The sequence below is a fragment of the Mobula hypostoma genome, chromosome 31, assembly GCF_963921235.1.
Source record: "Mobula hypostoma chromosome 31, sMobHyp1.1, whole genome shotgun sequence".
Lineage (NCBI taxonomy): Eukaryota > Metazoa > Chordata > Chondrichthyes > Myliobatiformes > Myliobatidae > Mobula > Mobula hypostoma.
Window position 1 is genome coordinate 87,268 of NC_086127.1, and position 14,433 is coordinate 101,700.

Genomic DNA, 14,433 nt, shown 5'->3' on the forward strand with positions numbered 1-14,433 from the left:
GCCTCAGGGAATCTCCTCGGGATTTGCGGTTGCCAAAGGAAAAGTAAGTTTCTTTCGCTTCTGTGGATTTTTTACCCTTGGCAGTTGGATTTCAGTTTTATCTCACTTTCACCCTATACACTGCGATCAATGCTATGGAGTTGCGTGGGTCAGCTTCTGGTCTTGATTCCGATGCATTCAGCGTGATGATAGAAACTTTGAGTAAGAAAAGAGGTGAAGCTTTAGGTCGACCCAGCATCTGGGACGTGTGAACGAGATGTGCACAAATGTACTGGTTGGTTTCAGTGTTATGGACACTTATACAGGAAATCAGCACAATGGAAAGAAAAGTAACACTGGAAATCATACCATGTGTTTAAAGCAGACACAAAAGCTGCAGAGCCAGAGGGGTAACTGAATATTGTGGTGACGGTTTAACCCTTAGGAGCAAGAAATTTTCTGAAAAGGTTTGCAGTGTGAGTTCATTTGATGGAGAGAGACTGTGCGTGTCTGTGAGAGAGTTAAGAAACTGTGCCTTTGGGAGGTTGCATCAATGTGTCAGAGACCCACCATTAGCTTTTCTCTCTTGATTCTTTGAAAAATGTTTGTGAAAGCTTTTGACGGTGGGAATTAACTATCTATTTTAAGTTTTGCTGTTACTTGTAAGAAGAACAGTACAAGCATGGACTTTTTTTTTGTTTTGTCTTGTTTCCTTTTTCTCATGGAATTGATATTAGAGAAACATAAATTTCTTACTGGCCAGGCATCATCTGGGTTGAGGTGAAAATTTGTGCATCTCTATTCTGGATATGAGATGCCCACATTTCTGTGGGAAAAGGGCATTTGAATCAGAATCAGAATCAGAATCCTTTATTATCGCCAAGTATGTGGACACATACAGGGAATTTGATGCCAGTTTCCCTGAGCTCTCGCTGTGCAGAATCAAAAAGCAAACAAAACAATAGTGCAAATAATCGTGAACTATATACAATGTGGTATACCTGTGTGTGTACAGGTGGACTTGGTTTATAATAGACTAAAATTCAAGTGTTCATAAGACTGATGGCATATGGAAAGAAACTGTTCTTGTACCTATTTGTCCTGGCATACAGTGATCTAAAGCTCCTACCAGAAGGAAGGAGTTGGAACAGGTGATGTCCAGGGTGTGACGGGTCTACAATGATGCTGCTTGCTCGCTTCCTGACTCCAGATGCATATAAGTCCTGGATCAAGGGCAGCTTCACACCAATAATCCTTTCCGCAGCCCTGACGGTTCTTTGGAGTCTATTCTCGTCTTGTTTGGTAGCTGATCCAAACCAGACAGTGATGGACGAACAGAGAACAGACCGGATTATTCCTGAATAGAATTGAATCAGCAGCTCCTGAGGCAGGTTGTACTTCCTGAGTTGACGTAGGAAATACAACCTCTGCTGAGCCTTTTTGATAACAGTGTCCACATTGGGTGTCCACTTCAGGTCCTGGGAGATTGTGACACCTAGAAACCTGAAGGTTGGGGGGCTCCTCCTGAAGTCCACTGTCATCGCCACAGTCTTGAGCGTATTCAGCTCCGGATTGTTCTGACCACACCAGAGGGCCAGCCGTTCCACCACCCGTCTGTATGCAGACTCATCACTGTCTCGGATAAGGCCAATGACAGGGGAAATTACTCATTGGTCGATAATTATATTGGGAATGTGACATTAACAATTTTGGAAAGATTCAAATATTTTTGAGAGCAATTCTAAAAGTTGCTTCAGTAATAAGACTGTTTTCTTTTATAGAACGTAAAAGATGTTGTCCGAGACCTTTAACATATTGATTTTGAGTTTGAGATTCATTGGAAAATAGCTTTGATGCAATCGGTGCTTTGTCATGTAATTTCTTTCCCCACTGGGGACTCCACTCTAATACAGTACAAGGATGACCTCCTGTTGACCTTTCCAAGCAAGAAAACTTGTGAGCAGGGCTCCCTCTACCATTATGAAACCTGTTCTTACTGGTGTCTCTGGAGATGTGGCTCGTTAGCCTTTCGCTAATGGCCACTGGACTCAGTGGTGAGAAAACCACCTTTTTCAAACTCTGTGTGTGTAAGGTCAGTATGAATTGGATCCCACCAAATCCCCTGCTGTCATTACATTAGACCTAGTGTGCAGGCCTAACTGGTCAGCGATCACGTCACTCACACGGTCTCAACCAATAACAGGCGTGGATCTGCTTGGGTCAACCCAGTGAAACCCCCAGGTCCTGTCAGTCATTGCCCCACCCTGGTGGGGGGGGTAAAAGTGGGCAGAGCACCTGCCTATTACAGAATATACAGAGCCTCGTATATTCGGGCAGGAAAACCCAATCCCCACCCCACACACTTGGAGCGAGCTGATGGCTGATTCAGCCATGATCCGTCACTCACAACTGTGTCAACAAGGGCCAGTCATGGCATCTCTGCTCAGTGGCCAACTCGTCCATGAACCTAACAGAAATCAATCAGGCAATCAATAAATTGGCGATTATACTCCGGCTGCTGGTCAAATCTCAGAGGACAATGGGGACTATGGAGTGAGATAGATTGTCTGGTTGAGTGGTGCAGCGATATAACTCCACACTCAACATCAGCGAGACCGAAGAGTTGATTGTGGAGTTCAGGAAAACACATCAGTGTGGGGTCAGTGTTGGAAAAGGTGAGCAGCTCCATGTTCCGGAGCGTCAGCCCCTCGGAGGATCTATCCTGGGTCCAACACCTTGATGTAGTCATGAAGAAGGCACTCACCAGCAGCTATGCTTCATCAGAAGTTATATCATCAAAGACTTGCAAATACTGGTGTACGGTGGAGAGCATTCTGACTGGTTACATCACCACTGGGCGTGGACTGCAATGTACAGGATCTTAAGTGTCTGCAGAGGGATGTCGACTCAGCTAGTTCATTCACGGGTACATGCCTCCTCACCAGCCAGTACATCTTCAAATGGCTGTGCTTCTTTAAGGCGGCACCCATCATTTAAGGGCCCTTACAATCCAGGACAAGCCAGGGAGGAGGTCTAGGAGACAATGGTATAATAACAGCTTAATCCCCTCAGCCAACAGATTTCTGAATGGTTTGTGAACCCACGAACAGTACTGCTGTAACTCTCTTGCAATTTTCATTTATTTTTGTAAGGTGTAGTAATTTTGTGTCTTTGCCCTGCACGGCTGCTGCTGCACGCTAACAAATCTCCTGACAATACTTCCTATTCTGGCAAAGGGCTGCAGAGGAGGCTGGTTTGAAAGGTCAGAGACCTCACATAGCTGACAATTAGGCAAACTAGACCCCAACATTGCCTTGGTGATGGGAGGCAGAAGGTGCAGAGAAACTGAGGAGTGTGCTTTGCACTGATTTGATTAATTTCTGGTTGAATTGTAAGGCACAAACAATCTAGTTTGGGAATGCGAGGGTAGATTAAAAAAAGAGAAAATCTGCAGATGCTGGAACTCCAAGCAACACACACACACACACAAGATGCAGGAGGAACTCAGCAAGCCAGGATGCATCTGGGAAAAGAGGGCAGTTGACGTTTCAGGCCAAAATCCTTTGGCAGGACTGGAGAAAAAGCTAAAGAACAGATTTAAAACAACAGACATAAAAGTTGCTGGTGAACGTAGCAGGCCAGGCAGCATCTCCAGGAAGAGGTACAGTTGATGTTTCGGGCCGAGACCCTTTGTCAAGACTAACTGAAGGAAGAGCTAGTAAGAAATTTGAAAGTGGGAGGAGGAGGGGGAGATCCGAAATGATAGGAGAAGACAGGAGGGGGAGGGATGGAGCCAAGAGCTGGACAGTTGATTGGCAAAAGAGATATGAGAGGATCATGGAACAGGAGGCCCAGGGAGAAAGAAAAGGGGGAGGGGGAAAAACGCAGAGGATGGGCAAGGGGTATAGTGAGAGGGACAGAGGGAGAAAAAGGAGAGTGAGAGAAAGAAAGAAAGAATGTGTGTATATAAATAAATAACGGATAGGGTAAAAGGGGGAGGAGGAGCATTAGCAGAAGTTAGAGAAGTCAATGTTCATGCCATCAGGTTGGAGGCTACCCAGACGGAATATAAGGTGTTGTTCCTCCAACCGGAGTTTCTTTCTTCCTTTTCTGAGTTCCTTTTCAGTCTCCCTGGGCCTCCAGTCCCATGATCCTCTCATATCCCTTTTGCCAATCACCTGTCCAGCTCTTGGCTCCATCCCTCCCCCTCCTGTCTTCTCCTACCATTTCGGATCTCCCCCTCCCCCTCCCCCTGCCCCTTCCAAATCTCTTACTAGCTCTTCTTTCAGTTAGTCCTGACGAAGGGTCTCAGCCCGAAACGTCGACTGTACCTCTTCCTGGAGATGCTGCCCGGCCTGCTGCGTTCACCAGCAACTTTTCTGTCTGTTGCTTGAAATTCCAGCATCTGCAGATTTCCTCGTGTTTCCGAACAGATTTAAAAGGTGGGGGTGGGTGGGGGAGAGAAACACAAGGTGATGGGTGTAACGAGATAAATCAGATTTCGCGCACGGTAGAGAAGCCCGCCTCCCACTGGTGAACAGAGATGTCAGTGAACCCACACTATCCAATCGCTTTGATTCCCTGCCCTTTCCTCCATTACCGGGCTGTTGCTGTCCCGACCGATGTTTGCTTGTTTCATTCGGGTTTGTTTAAAGTTTTCTTGATCCCTTCTCTGTGGTGTGTTGTTTGCCAGAGTCCCCTCCCCTTTGCAGTACAACGGTCGTGTTTAATATTCCCTTTTTCCTGGGTGGAGTTGCCCTCTGTTCAGCCGGCAATCCCTGCACTGCAGGAGTTCAGCGGCTCACGGAAAGTTAAAGAATTTTCAACCGGAAAGAGTTGGAAACATGGCCTCTAGACAATACGTACAGAGTTTAGCCGAGGAGGCAGTTTGTTCCATTTGCTTTGATTTCTTCACCATTCCGGTAACACTGGATTGTGGACACAACTTCTGCCTCTCCTGTATCACCCAGTGTTGGGAAAAGGAGGGGAGAAACTGCTGTCCGGAATGTAGAGCAAAGTTCGCAGACAGATACCTCAGGGTAAACTGGGCCCTGGCAAGTCTGGCTGAGAAGGCTCAACAATTAAACCTGAATCAGAAAGAGACGCAGATGAGATCTCAGTGTGAGAGACATCAGGAGGAACTGAAGCTGTTTTGTGACACAGACAAGCAGCCGATCTGTCTGATTTGTAGAGACGCGAGAGAACACAAGTCTCACAACTTCATGCCCATTGAAGAAGCTGTTGAGATTTACAAGGTAAGTACAAGCAGTCTTTATCACCTGAATATTTACAGTATTCTTATTTTACTGACGTTTTCTTCTTGAATCCAATCCCAGTGTCAAGTAAAATCATCGTTCAAATCTCTGACAGAGAAGAAATCTGCCATCAAGAAGTTGGAACAGCGACAGAAACAGGAGATTTCTGGAGTGAGGGTGAGATCTGCTTCCAGTTTTCCGGGTCTGTGTGGTTTAATTCTCTTTATTACAGGGTAAAATCAATCATCACGTTTCATTTGACAGGAACAGTCACACACCGTGCAGGCCAACGTCACATCTGAATTTGCTAAAATACACCAGGTTCTGGCTGAGAGAGAGCAGCGCTTACTGAGCAATCTCAGGGCAGAGGAGGAGAAGATTCTGAACTCCATGGAGAAAAATCTTCAGGAGATTGAAGAGAATTTAACCTCTGTTGAGGAGAAACTGTCCAAGTTACAGAAACAGATGAATGAAGAAGACAGTGTGATGTTTCTGAAGGTGAGGGATTGTTGTTCAGTGAAAGCCCACAGTCTGTTCTGGATCAGACCTGCTCTTGTCACCACACTAATAGATCAAAGGTCTCTCTGGTCTTCCCCGGGATTGAGCTGCTGGGACCTGCATGCTGAGTTATTGATTACTTTGTGCAGCCTAAATGTAATATTCCCCTGAACCTCGCGTTACAATCCATTCGCCATCCCTCGCAGTGAGAACATGGATGTTCAGTCCCAGTCAATTCAGATCTGTGTTTTGTTTATTACAGGAGGAATTGTGTCAGGACAGGAGGTAGGACAGACCCTTTACTGAAACTCTGTACCGTTGGTAAATGATTATAAAAATAAATACTATTTCCAGTGACCTTATAACCCACTGTTGATTTTACAGGGTTAGTGAGGAAACTCAGACATTGTCTGTAACAGAAGGTGCCATAACCATTGGAAAATTCAGGGACACAATATTGAGAGGAATGTTTGATGCCATGAAGCAAGGTAAAGTTTGTATCAATTCCTGTGTTCTGGTTTATTAAGGGTTTAGATGGAGCAGAGTTTGTTAAGTGTGTCCAGGACGGATTCTTGTTACAGTATGTGGACAGGCCGACCAGGGAGAATGCCATACTAGATCTAGTACTATGTAATGAACCGGGTCAGGTCACAGATCTCTCAGTAGGTGAGCATCTGGGGGACAGTGACCACCACTCCCTGGCCTTTAGCATTATCATGGAAAAGGATAGAATCAGAGAGGACAGGAACATTTTTAATTGGGGAAAGGCAAATTATGAGGCTATATGGCTAGAACTTGCGGGTGTGAATTGGGATGATGTTTTTGCAGGGAAATGTACTATGGACATGTGGTTGATGTTTAGAGATCTCTTGCGGGATGTTAGGGATAAATTTGTTCCGGTGAGGAAGATAAAGAATGGTAGGGTGAAGGAACCATGGGTGACAAGTGAGGTGGAAAATCTAGTCAGGTGAAAGAAGGCAGCATACATGAGGTTTAGGAAGCAAGGATCAGATGGGTCTACTGAGGAATATAGGGAGGCAAGAAAGGAGCTTAAGAAGGGGCTGAGAAGAGCAAGAAGGGGGCATGAGAAGGCCTTGGCGAGTAGGGTAAAGGAAAACCCCAAGGCATTCTTCAATTATGTGAAGAAAAAAAGGATGACAGGAGTGAAGGTAGGACCGATTAGAGATAAAGGTGGGAAGATGTGCCTGGAGGCTGTGGAAGTGAGTGAGGTCCTCAATGAATACTTCTCTTCGGTATTCACCAATGAGAGGGAACTTAATGATGGTGAGGACAATATGAGTGAGGTTGATGTTCTGGAGCATGTTGATATTAAGGGAGAGGAGGTGTTGGAGTTGTTAAAATACATTAGGACAGATAAGTCCCTGGGGCCTGACGGAATATTCCCCAGGCTGCTCCACAAGGCAAGAGAAGAGATTGCTGAGCCTCTGGCTAGGATCTTTATGTCCTCGTTGTCCACGGGAATGGTACTGGAGGATTGGAGGGAGGCGAATGTTGTCCCCTTGTTTAGTAGGGATAGTCTGGGTAATTATAGACCAGTAAGCCTTTCGTCTGTGGTGGGAAAGCTGTTGGAAAAGATTCTTAGAGATAGGATCTATAGGCATTTAGAGAATCATGGTCTGATCAAGGGCAGTCAGCATGGCTTTGTGAAGGACAGATCGTGTCTCACAAGCCTGATAGAGTTCTTTGAGGAGGTGACCAAGCATATAGATGAGGGTAGTGCAGTGGATGTGATCTATATGGATTTTAGTAAGGCATTTGACAAGGTTCCACACGGTAGGCTTATTCAGAAAGTTAGAAGGCATGGGATCCAGGAAAGTTTGGCCAGGTGGATTCAGAATTGACTTGCCTGCAGAAGGCAGAGGGTGGTGGTGGAGGGAGTACATTCAGATTGGAGGATTGTGACTAGTGGTGTCCCACAAGGATCTGTTCTGGGCCCTCTACTTTTCGTGATTTTTATTAACGACCTGGATGTGGGGTTAGAAGGGTGGGTTGGCAAGTTTGCAGATGACACAAAGGTTGGTGGTGTTGTAGATAGTGTAGAGGATTGTTGAAGATTGCAGAGAGAAATTGATAGGATGCAGAATTGGGCTGAGAAGTGGCAGATGGAGTTCAACCCGGAGAAGTGTGAGGTGGTACACTTTGGAAGGACAAACACCAATGCAGAGTACAAAGTAAATGGCAGGATACTTGGTAGTGTGGAGGAGCAGAGGGATCTCGGGGTACATGTTCACAGATCCCTGAAAGTTGCCTCACAGGTGGATAGGGTAGTTAAGAAAACTTATGGGGTATTAGCTTTCATAAGTCGAGGGATAGAGTTTAAGAGTCGCGATGTAATGATGCAGCTCTATAAAACCCTGGTTAGGCCACACTTGGAGTACTGTGTCCACTTCTGGTCGCCTCACTATAGGAAGGATGTGGAAGCATTGGAAAGGGTACAGAGGAGATTTACCAGGATGCTGCCTGGTTTAGAGAGTATGCATTATGATCAGGGATTAAGGGAGCTAGGGCTTTACTCTTTGGAGAGAAGGAGGATGAGAGGAGACATGATAGAGGTGTACAAGATAATAAGAGGAATAGATAGAGTGGATAGCCAGCGCCTCTTCCCCAGGGCACCACTGCTCAATACAAGAGGACATGGCTTTAAGGTAAGCGGTGGGAAGTTCAAGGGGGATATTAGACAAAGGTTTTTTACTCAGAGAGTGGTTGGTGCGTGGAATGCACTGCCTGAGTCAGTGGTGGAGGCAGATACACTGGTGAAGTTTAAGAGACTACTAGACAGGTATATGGAGGAATTTAAGGTGGGGGCTTATATGGGAGGCAGGGTTTGAGGGTCGGCACAACAATGTGGGCCGAAGGGCCTGTACTGTGCTGTACTATTCTATGTTCTATTATAAAAGTGAAGTTACATGGACTGAAGTGTTTGTTGTTAAAGGCATCCTGCAGGTAGTGGTACTTATGCAAATGACAATCAACTGGAATGTCACTCAGACTCTATTGTTTGAACAACTGATAATTTCTAGCTTCACCCCCCCTTCCTCTCTTCCCCTCCCTCCCACCCCGTCCTCCCTTCCCCCCCATGTCCTCTTTCCCCCCCCCCGTATGTCTCCCCCGCTTAGAATTACTTGAATTAGTAACTCTAATTCTCTTCTCCCGCTTCCAGTCTATGAGACCCTGGATGTGGAATCAACAAATTTGTGTGTTGAGGTGTCTGAGGATCTGAATCGTGTGAGAGTGACCGGGACCCAGATCAGTCTCCCTGATGCCACGGACAGGTTTGTCAGTTTGTTTTCTGTTCTGGGATCGAAGGGATTCACATCAGGAAGACATCACTGGGAAGTGAAGGTGGTGGGGAATCTGGGCTGGAGGGTGGGAGTATCCACAGAACCTGCACCCTCTCTGTAGCATGGTACGGTGTCACGAGAGTTAGTATTGCTGCCTCTCAGCTCCGCAGACCAGAATTCAATCACGGCCTCTGTTGTCTGTGTGGAGTTTGCATGCTCCCCTGTGACTGTCTTGGTTTCCCCAGGTGATCCAGTTTTCTCCCTCGTTCCAGGGACCTGCAGGTCGAGGGGGTAATTGGTGGCTGTCAGTTCCCACTGGTGTGTAGGTCAGTGGTAAAAAGAATGGAGGTGTGAGAGAGAATAAGTGACAGGGGTACAGGGAAGTGGGGAGAAGGGGTATTAGACTGGTAGGATTGCTCCCCTGAGAGTAGATATAAAGATCCAGCTGTGAGTGTGAGACAGAGTAACTGACTGGGTACAGAGAAGTTGGGAGACGGGATATTGAGCAGGTGGGATTTCTCCCTACAGAGGTGATGTGATCAGGACAGGATCCATTTACTGATCTAATTATGAACTGTAAATCCTGGTGAGAGGGAATAAACCAGCAGGAACAGAAATGTCAGAGGGTGAAGTGTAAATTAATTGAAATTACCGTTGTCAATACAATAATTTTACCACCTTCATTAGTGTGTTCTCTTTAATAAATACTGATGTTGGAGATGTAAATGTTGAAGCGTTCTGGTTCTCCGTGGGTTCAACAGCAGCTGGGAACAGGGAACCCTGAGCTCCCGGATCCCCCGTCTCCCAAACACTGTTGTTTCAGTGTTGCTGTCACCCTGTGTCTCTCAGGTTGTTGTGGAAACAGCTCTGATGGAAGTGTGATCCCTGTTATGTCAGAGAGAGGGAAATTACTTCAGGGTCACTTTGGTAACAGTGTTTCTCGCTCTGTGTTTAGTGAGGAGGACAATGAACCTGGAGACTGGGGAATGAAACTGTTGTCTGAGGCTCTGACGGACCCGGAGTGTAAAATACAGAAACTGGGGTAAGTACCAGACTGTGAGTCTGTTGATCTTTGTGTGGGTAAAGTTCCAATAATGTCCTAGTTCTGTCCTGATGAACCCCTGCATCACTGTTCAAACCATTGATGGTTACCTGTGGAGATTTACATTGAATCTGTTTGTTTCTCTCTTCTGTTTCCTCTCGGTCCATCAGGTTGACAGCTGATCGTTTCACATCTGATTTTGAGCACTTCATCTCCACTCTCAGTACAAACCACTCACTGAGAGAGGTGGAGCTGGACCTGAGTTACAATGAACTGGGGGATTCAGGAGTGAAACTGTTGTCTGAGGCTCTGAGGAAGATAAAGTGTAAAATACAGAGACTGATGTAAGTACCAGACTGTGGGGGAATGGGGAAGATCATCACTCCATCGATCTCCAATTGTCGATGCTGCTGCACAGCCCCAGTAACAAGCTCTCACCTCGGGCTCCAATCAGGTTCACTCACCTCCACCTGTTTTCAGTGCAGCCTGTTCACCTCAGGTCACTGTGTGTGTCTGAGGTGGAATCAGCTCTCCTAACACACTACAGGGTCGATCTCTGTGAGATTAGAGTGGGGCTGTCTTTATCCATTCCCTGTGGGGACTCAGACACAACAGGAAATTAATCATCAGTCCCACAGAGAAAGGTGTCAGAGAACACAGACCCGGACCTCAAAATGTTCAGGGTGAGATTGTGTGTTGAACATTTCTCACTGATGGATATAAACTTGACCCAGTGTTTTGGTCACTTTAATTCTCCAATTTTGACCCAGAGCTGGTTTAATATTCTCACTGAACTAAACCATTGCAACCTCAGCTCTCAGTGTGGGGTTTGGAGAATATTTTTGCTGTGGTGAAACCAGTTTTCAGTGTGGGTGTTTCCCCGAGGGAGCATTGTGTCAGTGTGGTGACTGGGTTGGGATGTACAGTTAACGTAGATGTTGAGTGGAGTCCCCTCTGAGGTTGGTTCAGACAGCACAGAACGTCTGGAAAGACGGAGAGGGAATTGTGTTGTCATGTGTTACGTACCCCGTAACTGGGTTTCCAAACCAGCAGAAATGGACCACTTAGTTGGAGTCTGGATTACTGGAACTAAGAAAGTTTTATTAAAGAAATAAGCAATACAGTACTCTAATCAAAAGGATAATGAATGCAACAGTTCAGCAATGATAAACACACATGTACACAGAACTAGGATAATAGGATCAATCAAGCTCTATCGTCGTCTAGGGGTAAATGACCAGTTTCAAGTGACGCAAAGTTCAGTTCAATTGAGTTCAGTTCAGTTCAACAGTTGTGCTGTTGGGGGGCGGTGGGGGGGAGAGAGAACGAATGAATATTCAAATCGGATTCCAAACAGACCTTCGATATTCCTCGCAGTCAGCTTTCTGGCGAGCCCTTTGTAATGTCTTCTGAGGTCACCGACTGTGACCCCGTCTGTTCCAGATACGATCGTTCCTCTGCAGTGAACCCGGCACCCAGGCAAGGGCGGACACACACACCAGGTTCCCGCCCGACCGTATCTTTCTACCCTGTGTGTCTATAGCTGGTCCTGCAATCAGACCTCCTAAAACTCCCACCAACTAGTGGGGGTCTCGCTACCTCGTGGAGTCGTGTGTCTGTTGCCTTAGCGAACCTGTCTCTTTTTATCCCCCTGCTGGGGTATTGCCTGTCCATCACACTTCAAACAGTTCAGGATTCAAAGCCCCCGGTCTCTGACAATACTCGGAACTGTGTCTGCTTTCCGTTAATCCCTCTCGTCTCTCATTAACATTTCTGAAGGTTCCCCCATTGTCCTCTTATCGGCATCAATCTTCTGATAACTGGCTTTTTTTTGTCACACCCCTACACTTCAAAGGATTTTTACCGGGGTAAAAATATAGTCATGAATACACTATCAGATACACACCAATATACATGTTTATCAGCTATTTGGCTAATACAGAGACTTATAAGTTATCAACACCTGACAGACAGTCAGCAATCACATTTTCTGTTCCTTTTATATGTGTTATTTTAATAATCCTCTAAAACCAGGCTCCAATTTAGCAAACTTCATAGTGGCCGAAAACACTAATGAATTGTGATCAGTGTAACTTCTCAGTGGTTTTCGCCCCGGACACAGATAACAAGGGTCGTCCCATACCAACTTAGCATTTTTTTGACAAAGGCTTAGTAAGAGGGTGGGTACCATCCGCAAAGTTGTTGTTTTTTTTCTGCAAAACTTCCGATAGTACCCCACCATCTCCAAGAACCTTCTCAGGGCTCTCTTGTCTGTCGGGGTGGGGACTTCAGAGATAGCCCGCACCTTAGCTTGCATCGGAGCCAGCTGCCCCTGTCCTACCACCAATCCCAGATAAGTGACCTTCGCGCGGCCGAACTCACTTTTTGCGAGGTTCACTGTCAGGCTGGCTTCAGACAGCCGTTTAAACAGCTCCTCTACGGCCATAATGTGTTCCTCCCACGTGTCACTCCAGACCACTACATCGCCAATATACACTTCTGTGTTCTGTAGCCCTTTTGACACTTGAATTAATCATTCTGTAGGGTCACTAGGCTGACCTGACGTGACAACCACTCCATGTACCGTGACGTTCGGACATCCGTGTGCGTGCCGTTTAACTAGCTCGCTTTGTTTGGGGATTAAGGGAGAGACCTTATCAGCCAAGCTGGCCAAAACGATAGACTTCTCCCACCTGGTCGGCACCACACTTATCTGTTCAAAATGGGCCCTCCCCTTATCAGGTGGCACCCTAGCCTCATTAATTTTCATGATATCACCAGCTAGATCTGTTTTCTGATCGTGGTGAGCTTTTAACATGTTAATAGCCTCTAACTGTGTTAACTCACGTCTGCAATAGTCAATAACATCCTTCCTCCTGTGCAGCCAGTAAAACTCTTTCATGATTCCGCCGACTGTTTCCCTTCCCCCAAAATGTCCACCGAGGGGTATCTTGTGGGCCAGGTTAAGAATCTCATCCCCATAAATTTTTGGCACCATCCCCCATTCCTCATCTGCGGGCACGGTACTTGGTCTCCCTTTCTTCCTTAGCACTCCCTCCTCCACACAACAGCCCACTGGCTCTCCCCTCAACTCTGCTTCAGAGAGAGCTGTCCCCGCTGAAACCATCAGCTCCTCGTCTCGCTCCTGTGCCTGTACAAATTCCTTCCTTTCTAATGATAAATCTACCTCAATTTCCTAATCCCTCCTGTTTCATTTTCTACCCTCTCCTGGTACAAGGCTGGTAGAAACATCTCCGCTAGAGCTATTTCGGCAGTCTTTCTGGACATACGCAGAGTCACTGCGCAAACGGGATAAACCTGTGAGTCCATGGGCGGGGCCTCAATGCTGGCAGGCGGGCCTGTCAGTTTTACTGCCGGATACACTTCCCCGCCGGCGAGGTCATTACCGAGCAAGATCTCCACGCCTTTCATCGGTAGTTCGAGCCTCACCCCTATTGTGACCGGTCCAGAGACCAACTCGCTTTGTAGGTGTATCTGGTGCAAAGGCACTGCTTCAGTCCCTTGCCCAATGCCTTTGACCCTGACCTCCCCAGTCTGGGTCTCTGAACTAAACTCTAACACACTCTTTACTATCAATGACCGACACGCTCCCGTGTCTCTCCAGATCCGCACTGGAACTGGGTTTAACCCCTCCTTCACCGACACCAATCCGGCCAAGATAATCCTCTCACACCCTTCCTGAACTATGTTAGCCCTCTCCTCTCCTAGCGGTTGGTTTATCAGCTCAATACAGCCAGTCGGAAACGCCGCCTTTCCCTTTCCCGCCTCCTTCTTTGGGGCAAAGCACCTGGACGCAAAGTGTCCGGCTTTCCCACAGTTATAACATACGACCCCAGGAGACTTCCTACCAGACTGCTCCCGGTCTACCTTATCCTTCTCACTAGTCCCCGGCTTACTTTCTGACTTTTCTGGTGGACTCTCCCCGCCGTCCTGACTACCCTTCTGGTAGCCTTTACTCGGGGCAAACTTCGTTTTATGTGTCAACGCGTACTCATCCGCTAACTTAGCAGTTGCGGCTAACGTGGCTGCCTCTTTCTCATCTAGGTAGGGTCTCATACCGTCAGGGACACAACCTTTAAACTGCTCAATCAGGATCAGCTGTAGCAGTCTGTCATAATCCCCCTCTACCCCCTTCGAGGCGCACCAACGCTCACAATATGTCTGCATCTCACGGGCAAACTCTAAATACGTGCGGTCCCACTGCTTTCTCGCATTCCGGAACCTCTGCCGGTATGCCTCCGGGACCAACTCATAAATCCTGAGGATGGCCTCTTTCACCACCTCATACCTCTGGGCATCTTCCACGGACAAAGCTGAGTAAGCTTGTTGGGCTTTT

General features: G+C 46.9%; 1 protein-coding gene across 1 annotated transcript in view; it reads left to right on the top strand.

Moving 5' to 3' along the window:
• Positions 1-4,599: 4,599 nt before the first annotated feature.
• The window catches only part of LOC134339912 (ribonuclease inhibitor-like), a 35,066-nt gene continuing 25,232 nt past the window's right edge, over positions 4,600-14,433 (top strand). The window contains exons 1-8 of the mRNA XM_063036698.1: positions 4,600-5,234; positions 5,316-5,411; positions 5,499-5,732; positions 5,995-6,017; positions 6,117-6,220; positions 8,914-9,025; positions 9,990-10,076; positions 10,247-10,420. Of these exons, the coding sequence (XP_062892768.1) occupies positions 4,824-5,234; positions 5,316-5,411; positions 5,499-5,732; positions 5,995-6,017; positions 6,117-6,220; positions 8,914-9,025; positions 9,990-10,076; positions 10,247-10,420 (1,241 nt within the window). The 5' untranslated portion in view covers positions 4,600-4,823. The remainder of the gene's footprint in view (positions 5,235-5,315; positions 5,412-5,498; positions 5,733-5,994; positions 6,018-6,116; positions 6,221-8,913; positions 9,026-9,989; positions 10,077-10,246; positions 10,421-14,433) is intronic.